At 36.7% G+C, this 22,669-nt stretch overlaps 5 protein-coding genes across 5 annotated transcripts in view; 2 read left to right on the top strand and 3 right to left on the bottom strand.

Moving 5' to 3' along the window:
• Nucleotides 1-22,669, top strand: part of LOC131300520 (spliceosome-associated protein 130 A) — a 99,342-nt gene that overhangs the window by 22,082 nt on the left and 54,591 nt on the right. The gene's annotated exons all lie outside the window — the stretch shown is intronic.
• On the bottom strand, nucleotides 107-3,077 carry LOC131300528 (putative pectate lyase 21). Its single transcript, XM_058326424.1, has 4 exons — nucleotides 1,390-3,077; nucleotides 1,091-1,301; nucleotides 758-826; nucleotides 107-660 (listed from the first exon to the last, which is right to left on the bottom strand). The coding sequence occupies exons 1-4, from the start codon at nucleotides 1,782-1,784 to the stop codon at nucleotides 424-426; spliced, it is 912 nt and encodes a 303-aa protein (XP_058182407.1). The 5' UTR covers nucleotides 1,785-3,077; the 3' UTR covers nucleotides 107-423.
• LOC131299837 (rust resistance kinase Lr10-like) lies at nucleotides 7,535-9,724 on the bottom strand (the record flags this gene model as incomplete). Its single annotated transcript, XM_058325409.1, has 2 exons — nucleotides 7,535-8,913; nucleotides 9,580-9,724. Coding segments are annotated over 2 exons (1,278 nt in total), but the record flags the coding sequence as incomplete, so codon positions are not given.
• LOC131300529 (uncharacterized) lies at nucleotides 10,492-11,421 on the bottom strand. The gene has a single exon (XM_058326425.1). The coding sequence runs from the start codon at nucleotides 11,343-11,345 to the stop codon at nucleotides 10,557-10,559; it is 789 nt and encodes a 262-aa protein (XP_058182408.1). The 5' UTR covers nucleotides 11,346-11,421; the 3' UTR covers nucleotides 10,492-10,556.
• LOC131300522 (rust resistance kinase Lr10-like) lies at nucleotides 15,992-22,509 on the top strand. The gene is made up of 2 exons (XM_058326418.1): nucleotides 15,992-16,821; nucleotides 21,068-22,509. The coding sequence occupies exons 1-2, from the start codon at nucleotides 16,098-16,100 to the stop codon at nucleotides 22,198-22,200; spliced, it is 1,857 nt and encodes a 618-aa protein (XP_058182401.1). The 5' UTR covers nucleotides 15,992-16,097; the 3' UTR covers nucleotides 22,201-22,509.

The raw sequence follows: 22,669 nt of genomic DNA, 5'->3' as shown, positions 1-22,669 counted from the left end.
AATTCCACAAGCTTTAAGTTGCAGACCACATCACTAGATAAGAAGGCGCTAAAGGGGAAACAATCATATTCAGTAACAAAAAGATCATGAAACCAAAAAAAAAGAATTTTGGCGTAAAGTTTTGTAATCTTCTGTCTGCAGCTATTTTTCTGAAGGATAATTTGGGTTTGGGCGATCATCGACAGCGATGAGTACTCCAACGACAATAGTAACAGTGATTATTCCGCGTGGTTTTCTGTTCATCAAAAACAAATAATAATAATAATCATAATAATAATACTTGCGTTGTCTAGCAGGTGCCTAAAGCAGCCTAGGAAGATCATTTTCTTTTCCCAACCTTTTCAAACTCCACAAGACCATTATAAGCACAGAGATGCGCTTATTCAGGATATACAACAACACGAGGAGCTTATTTCTGGTGTTCTAAGCAACCGCTCCTTGCTCTTTTGGCCTTGCTAAGGATTGCCAACCAGAACAGACTTGGAGAACAGCTTTCAGAGAATCAGAGGCGGTTTCCATGGTCCATGTTGGATAAAATTCAGTAGGATGGAACATGCATTCATTGCCAGCACCAGCTAATAAGCATGCTTGAGCTCCCTTCAGGAATAAGTCCCCTTCAGACCTTATCAGGCCAGACTTTGCCTCTTCCTTGTCCGCTGCCTAGAAACCATCTCAGTAATCAACTCTTAACTGTCAGTAAAATCCGGTCATGCAAACCATATTTTGGGCAAAAGAAACCAATAGATAGTTAATTTACCTTTTCTGTGTAATACTCGAAAGTTTTCTTCTTCTGTCCTGCTTCGTAGATGTTGCACTGCGAATATATCTAGTGGGGAAAAAAGCAGGAAGCAAATTATGCATCAATATGACGTCCAAAAATTCGCATTACAGATTTATTCAATGTTACATGGACTCAGGTATAACGATTTCCTAATCTTTGAATACTCGGATATGTATCTACGTGGATTTGGTTATGGGTGTCGGACACATCCATAACTTGACCCTTGCTGTATCTATTGGACACGGGAGGAGTGGAAGAGCTGTCCATGTAATAATGTTCCATATGATTAAGAGCCCAAGCACCATTTACCTGTGATTCCACACTTGCACAAACAGCATATATGCCCCAGTTTCTGGTGTAATTGTTGTACAGATGAACTTTACCAAATCGAAGACGAGGGTGCCTTTGTCGTGTCCCATCAAAGAAACAGTGGTGAATGGTCACTCTAATGCATCTGTCCCCAACATGAGAGGGGTCTGCTCCAATAAGCATTGTTTTGTCATGTTGTGCAAAGTGACATCTAGCCCCAGAAGCAAAATAACTCGTCAGATCACAGAAACTTATTCTTGAAGTCAATTGAATCATGCAATGTGATAAAATTAGCCCACCTAGAAACAGTAATATCCGTGCTTTGTCGTGTGATATCAATAAGTCCATCATCATAATCGCGAAGGCTGCAACGGTCGATCCATATATGTCTAGAATTTGGTTTGATTTGGATGCCATCAACATCATGTCCTCTACCACCTTCAAACTGAAGGTTGCATATGATTATATGTTCGCATTCCTTCAGCCTCAAGCCTTTACCTGTGAGTTTTACACTGTGACCACGACCGTCGATTGTCTTGTAAGATGACACATTCAAGTAAGATGAGAGATGAATGGTGCCTGAAACTTCAAAAACAATCCAAAGTGGTTCTTTTTTGCGACAACCCTCACGGAGTGATCCTGGTCCATCATCTGCACACACAAACATGGATACTCGTAACATGTTAAACAACATAATGGTCAGTGCTAAGCACTTCCCTAGACCCTTTAAAGAAATTTCATAACACAACCCATAACTGAATCTTGTAGTATTGCTAGAATCAAACCATTACTACCCAGTTTCTTTTTGTTCTCCGGTTACCACACGACAAATAAGTTGCCGATAAGGAAAGAATCATCAAGACATTGCTATGCTTCTTTCTAGGACAAAGATAGAGCACCCACAAAAAGGGGGAAAATAGGAAGAACAATGAAGAAGATTGGCCAATCAAATACTTAGAACATTGCAACGAAAAAAGTTTAACAAGATGTTGTTTCGTGAAGATTCCCAAATCCCAGGTACAAAAGCCAAACGTTACACCTTGTCATACACAAAATCCATGAAGTTGGCAGGGTGAAACCCCCTCAAATTTTCTACACCTGAAAATGCATACACTGGTGTTACGGTGCATTTGGCCATTCGATCAATAGTGAGAGATGTGAAAATTCTCATGTGCTCCAATGGCCGAAAATACACCGAATCACCGGTATTCGCATTTTTGGGTATAAGGGGTTTGTACTCCAGTTAAACTTAAGAGTCACTGCATTTTTGTTGAGATATAGAAGGAACATACAACTGCGACAAATCTCTACCTTTTCTGTTTCAAGGTAAGTTAATGGCAATCAACTTTGTTTTGGTAGTTTGGTACAAGAATTTCCAAGTTCTTCTATTTCTGGACCTGGTGAGCTTAACTTTTTGTGATAGGCCGATAAGCAATAAATTTATTGGAAAGGCGTCAAAGGGATGCCGCCCATGTACAAAAGAAATGATCTTAATGCAATTCTTCATTCACAAGGAATATCCACTTGTATTTTCAGGTAATACTATGATTTCATTAGCAGAAAAAGCAAGAAATTCTCACATAAATCAAAGGGCATATCCTAGCAAATCAAAGAACCCATCAGATGCTATTCTTTAAACGTAAAAATCATAACAAGATAGTACTTTTTTCGGTTTATGTTTTAGCTAGCCAAGCCGTTCATGAACTATTCAAGGCTCGACTCGATAAAGGCTCGTTTGAGTTCGATTCGGGTACTAAATGAACCAAACCTAAACCTTAATTTTAGGCTCATTAACAAGTTCTAGTTCGACTCAAACCTAGGGAAGCTCGGCTCGTCAATTTTTCATTCAGCTCAAGCTTGGCTCGAGTTCGCTTAAAAACTTAATAAAGGAAGCTGGACATTTTAAAGCTTGGCTTGATTCGGCTCGTTTTCGGCCCTAGTTTAAGCTCAATTCAACATCCACTTACATTTCCAAGTCAATCTATCTATTCAAAAATTTTCTTTTGAAGGATGTTATTTGAAATTTATAAGATTTAAATAATTACTCTACTTATGATTATGTGATCACCTTTCGTTGCTAAGGTTCATTCTTATCCATAACATATCCAAATGGCCTTGTCCGTTTGGGGTTTCAAAATTTCTAAACAAGATTTTTAATAAATTTTTTCTATCTATTTTTTTCCACTCATTACTCTCAAAACCCAAACCGAGCAGGAAAGATCCAACATGTTAATCTTTTAGTTTCAAATTCCAAAAAAATTAGCATCTATCACCATAGATAATTGTCTACTTAGACTTGCAATATACTGATTATTCACTCAGACTTGGGGTTTATTTTTGTTTCTGTTCTTTTGGTAAAATGTTACGCTTCTCAATGGTTTGGTTACGCCTCTCCAGTGGTTTAGTTATACGGGTGCATATTGTACGTACTTATGTACCGTAGCCGTTCCCCGCTCCATCTTTTACAATCTCTATTTTTTCTCTTACTAAGTTTCTAATTTTCTATTTTCATTTGAGTTTTTTTGTTTAGACGGGTTTTATTTTATCTTTCTCAGATTGGAAGATAATACTTAAAGTTAGGCTAAATCTCGGCAGATTCAAACGCAGGAAAAGAATGTTTTACTCTATTTCTCTCTGTTTATTTCCATGTATGCATTTTTTTTTTTTTTAAACTGGAGATTTTTGAAATGGCCCCAACGGGTTTGTGGGAAATGTGAAGAAGTTAAGGGAAAGTTTTGTAGGTTTAGAGTAACAGCACGGGCGACGGAATTGAATGTTCTGGCAACCTCAATCCACTTAATAATTTGGCCTTCATTTGCATGCTCAAATCAGAGAAAGTTAAAAAGGAAATTTGCATACCCACAAAAGATCTTGAAAACTTAATGAGAAAACGTAATTCAAGGTTGTGAAGAAGTTATAGTTACCCCAAGCCTTGTGGGAAGTCATGGGTTTGGTTTGAGTAAATTTTGATTACAACGGTGATACCACGTCATCGTGCTGACGTGGTATTACGACCCAATAACAAGGGATACGTGAAAAAGCAGAACTTGAGGTCCTCCTACTTATTCTCAGCTAAAAACGGATGCAGTCATGGACAAGTCACAAAACTTAGGGAATGTCCTCCTACTTATTCTCAGCTTGAGGAGTTTCCGTTGGAAATTGACACAGCGGAAGTTCAATTTCGGGTAACCTTACGATAGCGATATCGAATCGGCAAAGGCATTCTATCTCGTTAAGGACTTACTTCACTGTCTCCCACGAATCCAGCCCGGTGGCGTGTATACTACTAGAGTTATACACCAGTATCCACAGTCTGAGAACAAGAAGTTTGCAGAGGATTTTTCCGTATCTCCCATGGCTACAACAGAAGTGATTTTACAGCACACTGTGATTGAAATCTCATTAACAGGGGAAAAACCAAAGAGCTTGAAACCTCCCACGAGAAACCAAAAAGCTTATAACCACTGCCATGAATTTGCAGGTTATCACCCTTTTGGGCTTCCACCGTATAACACTTGTGCTTTCCAAGAAAACCATTGAATTGCCCACTCATAGGCGCATTGATTACAATTTCCTTCGAAAAAGCAGAACTTGCTTGTGCCATGCGATTGATAGAGCAACAACGATACGTGATAACACAATTATATATACGCATTTTGGTCATGAATGTGCAATGCGCGTTGTAGTAACACTAGTTACTGGTTATAGCTTTCCTAGTTATTGCAGCTATTCTAAGAGCTTCTCCAGCAGCCTCGCTGCATCTCTGATTTGGTCAAATTGCCGAGCTGAAGTGCCCAAATCCAGTTTCCTCCAGCCTCGCCATTCGCCTTGGCAATTCCCCCTTTGCTACAATGACTTGCCACACCCAGCGAGTCAATACTGTAGGCCCAACAGCTCCTTCCTCTCTCTCTCTCTCTCTCTCTCTCTCTCTCTCTCTCCACCCTTTGTCGGCGTTGATGACTACCAATGGCTTGAGGTGTGGTTCAATGTTGAGTTTGCCATGGCAGCAGAGGCGGTTGACGGAGGAGGTTTCGTTGCACCGTTGGCCTCCAGAATGGGTGTCTGTCGAGCTGCCATTCTCTCTCCCCCGCTCGCCAATTCCCCCTTTGCTACATGCTGTTTTGCTCTTTCCTCTTGGATTACTGATCTCTAGAGCTCACTTGCTGTCATTACTTGTTTTTGGTTCAGTTTCTCATCTAGGTTTGTCAATCTCTTTTGGCCGGTTTTTCAACTATTTTTGATTTGTGTTTTTTTTATTTATCAATTCTTGTTATGATTTGGGAGCGGGATTTGAACAACCATTTTGGTTAGGCTATGAAATTATTAGATGTATTTTATGGCTAACTAAAATAGAATTTGACATTTTAGATAGAGATTGTTGGGAATGCTCTAAGGCCATCCACAGTGGCATAATCAAAAGCAAATTATTTTTAAAGTTAACAATATTGGGGTAAAATATGGCTCACAATGATATAATCAAACTTAACAACATTCTTAGAAATAATCAAATTTTGGGCTTTGGATAACCAAAACTAGCAACATTTTTCAATAATCAAAATTTGTGAATCTCACACCACATAAGTTAACTGGTTCTAAAATTTATATACACACGTGTTTCAAATGGTATTTTCTTCACCTGCTCTATATCTCATTTTCTTCAGCCACAAACTCTTTCTTTTTCTTTCCGTCCAAAAGTGAAGCTCATATCTTTTAATCATTTATAATTCAACTCATTGTCGCCGGATTAAGGTATTTCATTTTTTTTTTCCGTTTTTATTTTATTCTTTTTCGTTCCTCTCCTTGTGGTTGAGTACATGAAGAACCTTGCATTCATTTACAAATTTAAGAACACATCTGTTTTTTTTTTTTTTTGAGTACATGATTTTTTTTCCAAATTCATAATATGAGGGAAGGAAATCACCAATTTTTTCTCCAAAATTAAGGGAGAAAATCGATATATTTTTGCCAAAAAAAAAAAACATAATGGAGGGAAGTGATCAATGGTGGAAAACATTTGTCGCCGCATTAAGATATTTCACTTTTTTTTTCATTTTTATTTTATTCTTTTTTCGTTCCTCTCCCTATATTAGGGAAGGAAGTCACCAATTTTTTCCCCAAAATTAAAGGAGAAAATCGATATATTTTTGCCAAAAAAAAGTGTAATGGAGGGAAGTGATCTGCAATGGTGGAAAACACAAGGGGAGAGAGAGTGAAATTGTAGTGTATCTCTTATTTTAGTTATGGACTAGAAGTAACCATTGTGGACCTCAACATTGTTAAGCTTAGCAACCTCTTAAATGGATAATCAAAAGCTGATGTGTCAACTTTTGGTTATCTATTTTTGATTATGCCACTGTGGATGGCCTAATAAAAAATGAAGGAGAAGCCCTTTTAATGTGAACAAAATCTTGAAGCTGTGATGTAAATAATTCCCCAAAACAAAATTACTGTGTATTTTTTACAGTTATTTTTATGGAGACATTAATTAACTGTGGGAAAAAATGTAAAATCGCTCCCACGAGCCCAAAGCCCCGGATCCGGGGGCTCTGCTGTGCCATGAGGCACAGTAGCACCTACCCACACCCACCCACACCCAAAATTGTGCCGTTTTGAATAAAAAAAAATTTTAAGTTATGCCTTTTTAGAATAATATGTTCAGAATAATAAGATCTTCGTACTTATTCAAACGGATTAAAAATTTGAACACTTAATTTTTTTAGAACGTTTATATATTAAAAAATATGGTTAAAAAATTAACTGATCCAATTTTCAATCAGGTTGAACCAGTGTAAAGATGTTTTTATTCTGATCATATTATTCTAAAGAGACATAATTAAATTTTATCTCTAAAGCTCTTATAATCACGTTTCTGCTCCATAGAATTGCAAATAGATAACTTAAATTTTTTTTTTTAATTCAAAACGGCACAGTTTTGGGTGTGGGTGGGTATGGGTAGGCGCTACTGTGCCTCATGGCACAGCAGAGCCCCGGATCCGACGACTATCCCTTCTAATCTTTTTCTTTACAAGGGAATAGTCTAGAATTTGACAGGGTAAAACCAAAAGAAATAGAAAGAAAAAAAAAAAAAAAAAACTCCAGGGTTTCATGACTTCAGAAAATTTGATCTTAATAATGTCTCAGGATTAATTTCATAGATTTCTAGTCAAAGTAAATGGTGTAAACACCAGATTAGTTAGTCTATGAGACAAATCTCGACCCCATTAACATAAACAGTGAAACAATTATTGAACGAGAGTTTTTTTTTCCCGGAGCCTCCGCGAACATTCTGTTCATGGAGTTGTTCAATCTCTCGTGTCCATTTCGGTTTTAGACGGTCTAGATTTTAATGAAACTCTTCCAAGGAAAAGTTAATCACAATCAATTATTACCGGTCGTAATTGGTTTTCAATCCGTATCGTCCAAAAACACTTTGAACAATTGCGATTGAGCTCCGTAACTTCTTCTTTATAGAACAGCGGTAAAGAAGATTTCCTCTTCTTGAACAACTTAACATAGACAACGTCAGTGTTCCCCTTGTCAGATCTAAAACCAAGTCACATGGTCTTCTGAGCAATTGCCTACGAAGAAAAGCAACTTATACATGAAGTGTTGTCTTTTAAAAACATCAAATCTAAATCATATGGAACCAACATTATTATTTGTAAATACAGGATGTTTGGTCTTGAAAATTTAGCGTCCACCACTTATATCACGGGTGAGAGAATCCATACAAGCACCTGACAGATTGGACAATCTTTCATTCATTTCATTATTCTCGGCCTGCATACCTTGTGAATACAGAAAAGGCTTTGGAGGCGTGTGAAGCAATTCTATATTTCCTTCAAGCATCTCAACAACTTTGTTCACCGAAGGACGGTCACTAGGCCTCATTTGTATACACCATAACGCCACTAACATCATCTTGTTTACCATCTTACTCTCCTCCTCGGTGGTCTCTTCGATTTGTACGTTCTTTCCTTCAGAGAATTGATTATAAACCCAAGAAGGGAAAAAAATTTGGCTTGAATTAGCTGATGAATTCCAATTTCTTCTCTTGCCTGCCATTTCCATCAACAACATTCCGAAACTATAGATGTCAGCTTTATGGGAAACACCTCCGATGTTTTGGTAGAAAAACTCTGGAGCCATATAGCCCAAGGTTCCTCTTGCTGCAGTCACGGTCACAGTGTTCTCGTCTGTTGGATACAATTTTGCAAGCCCAAAATCTGAAACTTTTGGAGTGAAATTCTCGTCAAGAAGAATGTTATGAGGCTTTATATCAAAATGCAAGATCTGCATGTCACAACCCTGATGCAGATATCCAATACCACGAGCCACTCCCAGAGAAATTTCATACATTTGCTTATAACTTAAGGACAATTTTCCTTCTGGAGAAGAGATGTACTTCTCTAGAGACCCATTAGGCATGAAGTCATACACAAGAGCACGCTTAGATCTCTCGGCGCAATATCCAATTAGCTCAACAACATTGACATGATGAATCCTTCCAATGGTCGCAACTTCGTTGATAAAGTCTTGTCCATTAGCTTTCGGCTTGCTTAGCATTTTAACTGCTACGAAAGAGCCACTTCTGAGCTTCCCTTTGTATACAGAACCATAGCCTCCTTCCCCTAACTTGTCCCTAAAACCATTTGTCATCTTCTTGATGTCCGAGTAGGAGTACCTAATAGGCACAAGGTGATTCTGACCTTGCAAGAAACCTTCTATGCTATCAAACGTGGATACATGTCTTATGCTGAACTTATAGATTAAAAACCCAAACACACATGGTACACACAGAAGCCTTGCTGCTACGATCAGTCCTGTGTAACGCGCGCAGTGAAAGAAAATTAAGCAACAAAATCAAAACTATACTTTCCAGAATTATCTTATTTGCATGTAATCTTGCTTCAACATACATTCTTCATCTCAATTTGTTTGTCCAATCTTAAAATTCTAACTTATTAAGGAAGCATAATGATTACACTCAAAATATTTTGGGTTTCCAAAAATACTCTTACTTTTGGGCAATTTATGAGAGTCCACATTTCCCAATACATGAATTTTGAAAAAAGTGAAAGGGCATTGAGGACATTTTTCTAGTCAACTTCTAGTTGGATAAACAATTTGGGACAAGTTAAAGTCAAAAAGTAGACAAACAAATCAGGACGGAAGGAGTATTATGCTAAAACATATATTCTTTCTTCCTTTCTTTTTTGGGTACAACGGAAGATAGAAACATTTATTCACACTAACTCGCACACTATATATGTGTGCACGCGTGTGTGTATATATATAAGTACATATTTGTCTGTCAAGTTACATTTGGTCCTTCATGTACTCTATGCTTTTGGTTTATTTATTCAAGGTCTTTTCTTTTCTTTTTGGGTAATTAATATTCAAGGTCATTTCTCAGTATATTAAAAGATGTCTTTAAGATGGTTCACCAAAAATAGGCTCATAGGAAGTATAAGGTCTTAGTGTCTTACCTACGATGAAGAACACCGTATAGAACACAACTAATTTAACAGCTGTGAAAAAACAGATATCAAGATTTAGCCAAGTGACGAAGGAAGTTAAGGAAAAAAAAAGAAAGAGGAGATGACAATTGCATCTAAAACTAGAAGAAACGTATCATTTTTTTTATTGCAAAACATCCTATCAAAATTAAGCAAGCGAATGCCTGATAAAAAAAAAAAAAGAAGGGGGTAAGTTCACGCACCTTAGGGAAGCGATGACAAAAGCAACTGGACATAAAATCACTTCGAATATCTTATACAGTAAGAGACAAAGCTAAGAAGTTACTCCATCATTTGTTTGCAAAAGATTCATGCATCAGAAGAAAACTGTCAGGACTTGTGGCTTATATCATGAGAGGTACCAAGAAGTTAAAGGGTCAGTTGTGAGCGTAGTGGAGTGGAGTGAAGCACAACAAAGCGGAACGGAACGGTGTTATAAGGATAGAAATAGAGAAGGTATAAATATTCTCTATTGTAAAACCTATGTACGGTAATCATCAATTAAAAGACTGCTCTCTCGCTCTTGTGGACGGACCCCGGCTTTCGGAACTACGTATATTGCTGTGTCGATTACTTTATTATTTTATACTCATGAATCGTGTGTATGCGCGCTTCGATCCTAACAAAAACACATTCGAGAAGGGATGTAAGCGAAAAGAGAGAGTGGAACATTGTATCATATGAACTCTCAATACCCCTCAAAAAATGTTTCCTCTCCAATACTATATATTCAGTCTACAACTCCTACGTTCCACAAATTTCAAAATCAACAGAGGACGAATATTTACAGTGAATTTATATATGCCCACAAGTTGTGTGCATTTTTTGGATGAAAAGGGATTATGTTAGCGGAAGAAAAATCACTAGCTAACTACACCGTAATTTACAAAAACTAAATCCTTGTCTCCTTAACCAAGAGATTTGGTAATACATAGAGTAATAGTAGATCAGAAGATCTCACATTTTCCATAGTCGGAGCAATTGCTGCACATGGCAGTAACAGAAGAATCCCGGAAGCAGGAAGCCCTTTTCCAGCAGTCGTCGCAGTCACTAATCGACAACTCCCAATAAACTTGAAATCCGTACTTTAACTCCTTAATTAAATCCGACCACGACAAATTCGATCCCCTTTGACTGATCAACTGCGACGAAGAAAGGTAAAACGCCTCCAAAAGGCATGAATCTGCGACATCCAAAACACTAACATCTCCCGCCACTGCATACGAATAATACCCATTTCCCGGATCACCTCTGGTACTGTTACAATAACCAGTCGTGTTAATGTACATAGGAGAGTGGACCGGGTTTTCACAACGGAGGAACACGAACCTGCTCTCAACCGCGTTGGTATAAAGTTGTCGTCCTTCACCCCCATAGGTGAAATAGAGAAAGGTTGAAGAGAAGAGATTGAAAGGGGAGCAAATATCGTTGGTTTGGAATCCTACGTCGACGAGACGGATTGAGTAGTCTGCGTAATTGATTGATTGCACGTAGTATTTTCCGGACGGGAGGTTGAGGACTGTGCGATTGTTTTCGTTACAGACAAGAGTGTAGTCGTTGTTGTTACAGGTGTAGGATGGGTCGCCTTGTAAATGGAAAGGGAAGGAGATGTTGATGTCTCCACAGGAATTGAAGAATTGCTGGTTTTGATTACCGTAGCTGCAGGTTACTGAAAACGGGAGGAGGAGGAGGAGGAGGAGGAGAAGGGTTTTGTTACCCGCTGGCGCGAGTGCCATTCCCACAACGCGCAGAGAGAGAGAGGGAAAATACTTGTACTAGTTCTGGAGCTGATGACAAGGAAAATAAATCAAGAAAAGTAAAGAAAACAAGTACTCAACATGAACATGTGGAGCTCACTAAAGGTCAATATCGGTACTGACCGGCCGGTGCGAGGGCCATTCCCCCTGTTAGTTCCTCCAAAAAAACAGTGCTAATTTTTTATTGGTAATTTCATTGATAATTTTTTTTTATTCCATTTTTTATCGAGTTATAATTTCTTTTAATATTTTCTAAGCGTAGTAAGCGTGTATAAGATCAGAGTGAAAATAATCATTGTTTTGTAATTGAGAGTGAGTGTTTTTGAGCTTCATTGAAACGGATTGATCGGGTCATCAAGCTGTTATTTATCGGAACCTACTGAGTATTTGGGCAGCCGTTTGCAATTGGAGCAGATGGTTTGACGGATCGATCGGTCTATTGGTGGGATGCAATTAATATAAATAGGAACTTTCCTTTTTCTGCTAGGGCACGAGAGGCACATGGCAATCAAAACATATTCCTTCGGGTTTTGGAAAATACGACGAAAGAAATACACAGCAGCAAAAACTTAAAGCGGCTTTGGGTTTTCAATAACATGAAGGATGTCTAGCTTGGATCTGAGAGTTGCAATCCTATTGGTGGAAGATTGAAGCATCATTCAAACTCCTAGAGGTGCTCACGGTTTTCATCTCAACGAACCTAGAGTTATACTTTGGTGGATTTTCGAAGGATCGTGGAAGGCTTGAGAAGTCAAGGCAGCGGCAATCAAATACGGGATGTGGTGAACGAGGAGTCGACAATCATCTTAGGTCAATTGTGAGAAGTCTCAATTGAGAAGTAAGGTCGATTGTAACCACACAAGTTAAATATAGTATTTGATTCATTCCCTTGATTTTTACCCATTTTTGAGATTTTTCACGTATATTCGCATGTTCATAGTATTGCGTTTATTCCGTATTTTTGCTTGGTTTGGAATGGAGTATCTCGTAGGAATTTCACCCTCAACATACAGAGAGAGAGAGAGAGAGAGAGAGATATTCAGATAAGGAAAATACGGTGCTAGTTCTGCATCTGTTGGATGGACCTAAATTTTTTAGTAGTAGTTTCCAAGCTGATGAGAAGGGAAAAGAGAGGAAGAAATTCCATTTCAGAGGCAAATAGAGCAAATAGATACGGTATAATCGTCAAAATCTCTTTGCCCTTCGAGAAGACCAATCATAATGATCATTTATGATACTAAACTACAAGTGCAATTTTGTTCATCCTCTTTAAAAGACAGTAAACGTTACATTTTTTTTTATTAGTTGAAATGATGTAGGTCTCACCACCAAGTGATGTCATTCTTATCAAAAAATGTATGCAAAAGGCCGAGTTTTTGTAAACTTAATTATTTTTTTCGTTTTGTGTCTTTTTTGAGTTTTTGTTAGATTTGCGTCATATGTTTTGGATTAATCATCCGTCTCGACGAGAGGTATCTAAAAAGTACAAAATTATGACCAAAAGTAAAAAAAGTTCACTAAATACGAAAAAAGTATCAAACAACTGTCTTATTTGTCTAAAGTGTCATCTTATTTAAATTTTCAACATCGATCCATATTTTATACTTTTTCAATTCGTCTCATCGAGACGAACGATTGACCCTAAAAATTACAATGAAAAGATAAACAAAAAGTTACGGAAAAAAAATATAACGAAATAAGTTTCAGACATATAAGTTTACAAGAACACAGCCTAAACAGGGAGAGACGTATCTCAACACAAGGTGAAACAAAGCATAATAAAAAGAGGAAATTAAATAATCATCCTAAGTGGGCATACCATGTAAAAATTTCATCTTGTTCACTTTTTGAGATTATGTTTACACCCTCTTGACACCTGATTTATCTTTTTTACCTTTTTTATTATCATATATATATATATATATATATATATATATATATATATATTCCTATCTTATTGGGATTCCTTAATACTATTATTGTTCCTAACTTATTGGGATTGCATTAACATTTTTGCATTGCTTCCTAACTTTGTGAGATTGAATTTTAATGTTCTTTACCTATGATTAGGAAATTCAAAAAGTGAGACTAATCTTGTTTCCATATTTCAAGAAAGAAATTCAAAAAGTGGGTATAAATATATTCTTGTTTGGTACATTGTATACGGGAATATCGACCAACACGAAGAAAAGTAAAGTGCTTTTTCAAAGGCAGTATTGGTGAGCAGATAAAAAGAAAGGAAATTGACTTCTATACTTCTCTTTTTATCACATACATAGGAGTATTTCTTTTGTCTTTACTTGGTCTGAATTTACTTTATTGCCCCTTAATGTGTGAAAAAGTAAACTTATGAAAGGATAAAAAGATAAATTCACATAAATAAAGATAAAAAAAAATGTATCCGATAAAAAAGAAAGTGTAGAAGTCAATTTTCAAAACAAAAATCAATAATCAATATCGGTGAAGAAAAGTACTCCACGTAAACATGTAGAGCTGACTAAGTCAAAGTCTTTGAATGTTGATTGCTGAATTTTTCAAAAAAAAATAATAATAATATTGTGGATCTGACTAAGTTAAAGTCTTTGGACATTGATTGCCGAATTTTCCAAGGAAAAAAAAAGGGTAAATTTGACTGACCTCCTTCGAGACACCAACCCTAAGCTTTTTAAATTACATTGTCCTCCATTGTTTTTGAAACTATTATCAAAATTCCTCATTGGAAAAAAAAAGGGTAAATTTGACCTCCCTCGAGACACCAACCCTAAGCTTTTTAAATTACATTGTCCTCCATTGTTTTTGAAACTATTATCAAGATTCCTCATTTTGTTGCTTAAATCACTAACGGTGTTAATTTTAACAATTAAAAGACAAAAATACCCTTCAAAATACATTATATTTCTAGTCTTTTTGTTTTATCTTCTTCTTTAATCAATTTCATTTACTAGTGAATATTAATAGTACTTCATTATTTAAGTAAGGGGAGATTCAGCCTAACTTATTAATCTCATCTTATTTTATAATTTTTTTGTTAATTTGACATCAAATATATTTTGTTGTATAAATTGCCAAATTTAAGGCCATTAGTGATTTATTTAATAGAAGGGAGAATCTTGGTAATAGTTTCAAAAGCAATGAAGGGCAGTGCAATTTCGAAAACTCTAGGCCAGATTTTTGTATTTGTCTGAAACCTGATGGAGGTTAGTAAAATTTACCCAAAAGAAAAGAACACTGATCGCTGATGACTGAGAAGAAAGGGACCAAAGTGCCGAACAAATGTTCATCTAAAATCTTTCTTGAACGAATTTTTTTATATAGAAAAATTAGAACTGGACGTCTTTACTCTTCGGTACTAACGATTTTAAGATCGGACCACGTTGCTACTCCGATTTTGATGAGATTTCAGTACGTTCTACTATTTGACGAGCTCTAAGTGTTAATCGGAGAGAATCGTCAAGTTTCTTTCGGGTTCTAAGAGTTTGGGATATCCACTTGGTGAGATCTAAACTTGTAATTCTTTGTTATTTTTGTTGAAATTCACCTATGCTTGTGTACCTCTAGTTGTGCTAGGGAAGAACTCTTGTAACCCCATTATTATTATAGTGGAAGATTTGGTAGCGATTATGCTCCCGTGGATGTACCTATAAATTAGGAAAAACCACGTAAAAATCCGGCGTCTCATGATTTGCTTGTTGTTACTTATTTTATTTTTGGCTCCTAAATTAATTTGTTTGTTGGTTATTGTGATTGCAATATTTAGCCTATTCTCCATTTGCACCAAGAAGAAAAAAAATATCGAAGAGTTCTTGTTAATAGTTTTCCCAACAAGAAGTGAAGATAAAAGATAGATAAACATGTGGAGCTCACTAAGGGTGAGTTTCCCAAAAATAAGCTTTTTGGTTTTTTTTCCTCATTCAATTTTTTTTTTTTTGTATTTGCTAATTTTTTATTACACTTTTAAGTATTTTAGATTCGTCTCGACGAGAGGAATCAAAAATGTAAAACATTATGGACTTGTTAGTTTTGTAGGTTTAATTTTGTTTTATTTTTATTTTCTAATTATTACTATATTTCTCTTCAATCATTATCATTTTTTTCAATTATTACTTTCATTTTTCTTTCTACCTCTCTATAGTCATTATCTATCACTCCAATCATTATCTTATTTCTCTCTCAATCCACTATCAAAACTAAAATACCAAAAACTACCAAACGAACAAAAAAACCATACTTTTACCCTGTTTTTTTTAGGAAATATCCAATTTTTTGCACTTTCAGCGCAGTTCTTTTTGGTTGCTAAAAGTGCTAAATCTGGATATTTAACAAAATAATTGGATAAAAGTCACAATTTTTTATTTTTCTGATTCCTCTCATCAAGACGAATCTACAATATTCAAAAGTTTGACGCAAGACTAACAAATTTAAAAACAAATTTGAGTAAGGAAAAAAAAAATCCAAGAGCTTATTTTTGGAAAACTCACCCTAAGTCAAGGTCAATATCGGTGACTTTTAACACTGATTGCTGAATTTTCCACAAGAAAATAACGGATAAGAACACTGATTTCTTAGAAGAAAGGGAAGCCACACAAACTTTCATCTAAAACCTTTCTCAAAAAAAAAAAAAAAAAAACCCTTTCTTGAACGAATCTATTTCTATAGCAAAATAGAACTACAAGTCTCCAAACTAAGGATTTTGAGAGAGAGATTTTATATAGGAGTAGACTGAGTAGTACCATGTCCATATATGTTTTCCTCTTCTTTCTCCTAAGCCTTTCCACAGCCCAGGACGATTGCACTTCAACATCAAAATGCTCCGACGACGGTCCACCAATCCGCTTCCCATTCCGTCTAAAGAACCAACACCTCTCTCACTGCGGCTATCCTGGCTTCGACCTCTCTTGCTCTCCAAACAACACCACCACCGTTCTCGACCTCCCTAATTCAGTCAAAGTTCTAGTCACCCACATCGATTACAAATCCCGACTGATTCACATCAAAGACCCAAACGGCTGCTTCCCACAACAGCTTCAAAACCTCAAATTGTCTTCCACTCCCTTCAATTTTCCAGATTCCATCATCGATGTCATGGACGATGTCGTGGACGATTTCGGTTTATTCAGTTGCCCCCCTTCAACAAAAATGGAAGGTTGGGAGTCTGGTCCTAATTACCAAGAAAAAAGTTATCGGGTCACTTGCCTCCGCGGTGGCGATGGTCGTGATGTATATTTCCAGGGCAATGATAGTATCGACGATAGGCCCGAGCTGATATCGTGCAGAAAGATGTATAATGTTTGGTCGGTTCCCTATGAGGTGTTTGATGAAACAGCTGATCTGCAGTTGCAATGGCTCCGGCCGGATTGTGGGAAATGTGAGACTGATGGAAAGTTTTGTAGGCATATGAGTAACAGCACGAGCGAGGAAATTTTATGTTTTGGCAACCTCAATCCGCCTAAAAAAGGTACCCTCTTTCTCTTCTTTCCCTATTCTTATGTTCTTTTTTTAATTTGTTTTTGTATTCAATTTGGCCTTCCATTTGCATGCTCAAATCAGAGAAAGTTAAAAGAAAATTTGCATACCCTCTATAGATCTTCAAAACTCAATGACAAAGAGTAATTGCAGGTTATGAATTATGATTATGAAGTTATCATTGTCCCAATTGGCAAGAGCCTTGTCGGTAGGAATGGCAACCGGGTGGGGTGGCTTTTTCCGTACCCGACTCTGGCCGAAAAATTTTGCCTCGTCCTGACCCGGTAATGTATGGCTACCCCACCCCGCCCTGCTCCCATTTATTTTTTAAAAAAAAAAAATTTATTCTAAACTTTAAAATAAGTGAGTACCAATAAAAAAAAGTTCACAAAATAACTATTACAACTTAACCTAAATTTACTATCCAAAAGCAAAATGGAATTTTTTAAAAATATATACTGTTATTTTTTAGTTGTATAAGGGTAAAAATACAAGAATATGAATACATTTATGCACACAAAAAATTGGGGTGGGTTTGGGCAGGTAATGCCTACCCGAGCCCCATCGTGTTTCTTCGATTCTCCCCCACATCTGATCCGATACCCGAAAAATCTAACAAAAACTGCTCTGTCACGATTGGGGCGGGTTGATTGCCATCTCTTCTTGTGGAAGGTCATGGGTTTGGACGAGGTGGACAATGGTTAAAATTTCATTCTTCAAGCGCAATAATTTAGGGTCGGTAACTACTAGGTACATGTCAAAAAAAAGATGAATCTAACATCTTTTTATCTTGGGAAAAAAAGTGTAATAGTCCTTGTAGTTAAGTGTTCGTGTCAATTTGGTCCATGTAGTTATAATTAGTTCGATTTACACTCTGTACTTTCCATTTTGTTTCAATTCGGTCCAATTACTAACTTCCGTTAGTCCTTTAAATAGCAAAATCATATGGCCCCCTTTTTTGGGGTTAAAACAGACCCGTTTGGCTAAATAAGCCAACTTCTTTATTTTTTGTCCTTATTCAAATTTTTTTTCGTATGTGTTAGTTTTTCGTCAATTTTTTGGGGGTTATTGCATCGTCATGACGAGAAAAATCTAAAAAGTAAAAAATTATTATCGAAATTCAATTTTTTTTGAATAAAAACGAAAAAATTGGCTTAGGTTTATTTTTCAACATTCCTGGTCAGGAATCAGTGCATGGGCCAAGTGTAGGAAAATGAATGGAATGACAGGACACTATTTTTTGTAACCACTTGGGCTGTTAAGTTCGGTTTATTGTAACTTAGTTGAATGGTTTGTTATGTCTATGTATTAGGTTATGACATGGTAAATTTGGAACTGAGTTTATACAATATTCTGACTTTTGGACATGGTTATTTATCATGTTGTGACTTTTGGATATGGTTCTATATGCATTTTCAGTACTATGTAGAAAAATAAGGCATCTCAGTATTTGTCCACAAGTCGAACATTTAGACAATATCAGTGGTTATGATGTCTCGTGGCTGATCATGAAAATGCTGAATTCGATGGCAACTTTTTGTTGAAAATTATAACCAAATTTCTTCCCAAGTGCCTCCTTATCAATGGAGAATGGAAGAATGAGATGTGTTTTGGTTCAGATACATATTAGGGCAAGAGGGGAATGAGTAACCCTATTCAGCTAAATAAGCCAACTGGCTTATTTTTTTGTCCTTATTCGATTTTTTTTCGTATTTGTTAGTTTTTCGTCATTTTTTTGGAAATTATTGTATCGTCATAACAAGAGGAATCTAAAAAGTAAAAAATTACGATCGAAACCTATTTTTTTTGAATAAAAACAAAAATAAGCCAATAAGCCAATTTTTTCGTCTTTATTAAAAAAAATTGAATTTCGATCATAATTTTTTACTTTTTAGATTCCTGTAATCATGACGATGCAATAACCCCAAAAAAAATTGACGAAAAACTAACAAATACGAAAAAAAATTCAATAAGTATAAAAAAATAAGCCAATTGGCTTATTTAGCCGAACGAGTCTATTTTAACTCCAAAAAAGGGAGCCATATGATTTTGTTGTTTAAAGGACTAACGGCGGACTAACGGAAGTTAGTAATTGGACCAAATTAAAACAAAATGAAAAGTACAGAGTGTAAATCGAGCCAATTACAACTACAGGGACCAAATTGACACAAATACTTAACTACATGGACTATTTCAGTTTTTTCCCCATATATCTAAATAACGAAGTCTCTCCCTCTAAATGAGAGTCCCTCTCTCTCTAAAACCACCTTCTAAACCCTAGTCACCGCTTCACTACTTTCCTCCTACCCTCCTTCCCCCAAGAATTTCTACTTGGGGGGGCCCTCACCCTTTCCCTATGCTTCCAGCTGCCTCAACCCTCTCGTCTTCTCTACCGCCGCACCTCCTCCGCCATCTCCATCACGTAGTCGTTGACTCGTCGGTGCTCCGTCACTAAGGTGTGTCTCGGGTTTGTGGATTAGCTTGCGAATGTGATTGCCAGAGTCTATTTTGTGCGCGCTTGGTTCGCCGGACAATGAGTGCTAATTTGGTTGAGTTTTGATTGTGAGGTTTTCTTTCTTTTGCTTTTCGTTTTTTTCCGGTGTTTTTCTCTCTGGTTTCATGGTGCGAGTCTTTCTCTGGTTGGGTTTTTCCTAGTTCGGTGTCATCCTTCCCAGGTTCTGGTCTCCCTAAATCTGCGGGTTGGAATTTCGTTCGTTGGTTTTGGGATCTGATTGTCGGAATGCTTGTTGTGCTTGCGGTGGTCGCGATCCGGCTTGTTAGGTTGTTGTTGGTTGATGATCAAGGTATCGCCGTATTGGCGTGTTGGTTTGTGAGGTTATCAAGTTAAAAGCTTGTAAATCTAGACCTCTTGGTTATTGTCTCTGTTTAGGTTAGTAAACCCTCTTTGGTTGTATGCTTATTTTGTATCAATGAAATCTCCTACCATTTTGGCAAAAAAAAAAAACTATTAGGTACATGTCAACCGGATGGTGCTAGTTCAATTGGCCAGGACTCATGCATTTCACTAGTAGGTTAAGAGTTCGAATCTTTACACCTGCCTGTTGGTGTTCTTCCCTTAAAGAAGCTTTTTCTTCATTTCTTGCTTCTTCTTTTTCTTTTTCTTTTCCTATGTGGGTTTAATTCTCGTATTGGTTGAGTTGTTAAAATTGGTTATCTCGTAGACTCTCACAATCGATATTATGTCCAGGTTTGTTTTTGATAATTCATTAATGATCTCTCGTATCGATTGACAAACAAAACTAGATTGGTTGAAAGATTCACGACACGGATTAAACATGCCTCAAATATATAAATTCACAACGTGGGTATATATAATACTACCAGGGACTACCATGGGGGATGTGGTATTTAATCCAACTATTATTCATTCGGTGGGCTTCTTAATCCTTCACTAATGATGGCGGCTCCATAAAATTTCTTAACGGTAATTATTGAAGAGCCTTAATTTTAGAATTTATATATGAGGAAAATTAACTTAAAATTTCTTGATGGTAGTTATTGAAGAACCTTAAATTTTGCAGAATTTATGAGGAAAATTAACTTAAACTTCTCCGATTAAAATTTGTAAACAAATTTTGTACTATGTTTGTGGTGCAACCATTTAATTAATAGATCGTTTTCACTCTGCGGTGAAATCAATTGAATCAACATGTAAAATAATGACACTTAACTCCGCGGTTGAGATTGAGTTGAGTGTCCAATTTTTACATCGGTCTTGCTAACCTCCGCCCACTAGGCGGAGGATAATATCCAAATAATTTCAAAGAAGTTCGGATATCAATGTACATATCACGGGTATTAATACATTTTCATAACTATCAATATACTTTTTACCTATTATCCTCTGCCCTTAGAGCGGATGTTAGCTTTTGTCCTTTTTTCCATTTCAATGTTGGGTGTTCAATGTTATAGTGGCCTGAGATAATACGAAACACATACGTTATATGTATGAGGGTTGGTTTTGTGGACACAATTTTTGACTCTCCATCTCATTCATTGAAATCAATGGCTGAAATCAATGGTTTTGTGGACACAATTTTTGACACTTCATCAATATACATACTTTTGGAGGGTATTCCACTGAATACTCCCCACAAGCTATGACACCACCACTGCCGTCAAACAAACAGGACCAGATAGTAATCGGGGGGAAGCTTTGAACACCATTTTTCAGCGCACAAAGAAATAATATAACGAGTCTTCTCTATCTTTCACAGGTCATGACTTGGAAATTGCAGGTGTGACTTTAGGCTCATTTTTGCTTCTTGTAATCCTCATTGCAATGTATTGGTTCCACAGACAAGAGAAAATAAAGAGAAAGGATTGTCTAAAGATTGAGATGTTTTTGGAGGATTATAGAGCTTTAAAGCCAGCAAGATACTCTTATGACGATATCAAGAAAATTACAAATCAATTCAAGGACAAAATAGGCCAAGGAGGATATGGAACAGTGTATAGGGGACAACTTTCCAATGATGTTCATGTGGCGGTTAAGATCCTCAATAACATTAAGGGAAATGGGGAAGAGTTCATAAACGAAGTGGGAATTATTGGTACAATCCACCATGTCAATGTGGTCCGCTTTGTTGGTTACTGTGCTGATGGATTCAGAAGAGCTCTTATTTATGAGTTCTTACCAAATGATTCCCTGGAAAAGTTTGCATCATCTGATCACAAGAAGCGTTCACTTGGTTGGAAGAAGTTGCTAGAAATTGCTATGGGCATAGCAAAAGGAATTGAGTATCTTCACCAAGGGTGTGATCAACAAATCCTTCATTTTGATATTAAACCACATAATATCTTGTTGGATGAGAACTTGAATCCGAAGATAACGGATTTTGGTCTAGCAAAGTTGTGTTCAAAGGAACAAAGTGTTGTATCCATGACTACTGCTCGCGGTACCATTGGCTATATTGCACCGGAAGTGTTCTCAAGGAACTTCGGGAATATATCATACAAAGCAGATATTTATAGTTTCGGAATGTTGTTACTTGAAATGGTAGGAGGAAAGAAGAATTTTGATGTAATGGTCAATAGCACCAACAAAATTTACTTTCCCGAATGGATTTACAATCATTTGGACAGTGGAGAAGAGCTAAGAATCCATATTCAAGATGAAGGAGATGCCAAGATTGCGAAGAAGTTAGCAATTGTGGGACTTTGGTGCATTCAGTGGTACCCAGTTGACAGGCCTTCAATGCATATTGTGATTCAAATGCTGGAAGGAGATGGAGACACTTTGATCAAGCCTCCCAATCCATTTGCCTCTACGAATTCAACATTGGCCACAGGACAGTCGAGTGGAAGGCCTATTAACAATGAGTTGGAAGTTATCGTTGAATCCGAGTAAAGAAGATATAACCACTATCGATCTGTTGTATCGTAGAGAGTTGTCTCTTTCATCCATATATGGATACATGAAACCGTGAGACAACAATAAAACGAATTTTAATCTACTGATGTACAGCGTTACCATAAAGAATCTGTTGTGCTTTGAAATACGTGATTTGCATCCAATGTATTGGGTATTCAAGATCAATTCTCATAATGTTTCTTTTATCGTCTTTTCTAGAAGGATTATTGATGGGATTCTATCCCTATGTTGTACTCCATCTCCATGGTAGCAAATAAGAAACATTTTGTACCATAACAAAACAAAGATTGTTGCAGATTAACGCTTGTGGTAGTAGCTGTTTGGAAATTTAGTGGAAATATTGCTGATAATGGTCAAATAGAATGAATAAAAATCAAAAATCTACACTGCATGAGCCCGCGGAGAACGATCAAGAGAGTTCCTACAAACTGAACAAGAAGCATTC

The sequence above is a fragment of the Rhododendron vialii genome, chromosome 9a, assembly GCF_030253575.1.
Source record: "Rhododendron vialii isolate Sample 1 chromosome 9a, ASM3025357v1".
Classification (NCBI taxonomy): domain Eukaryota; kingdom Viridiplantae; phylum Streptophyta; class Magnoliopsida; order Ericales; family Ericaceae; genus Rhododendron; species Rhododendron vialii.
Note: the sequence above shows the minus strand (reverse complement) of the source record. Positions and strands in the feature narration are given on the sequence as shown.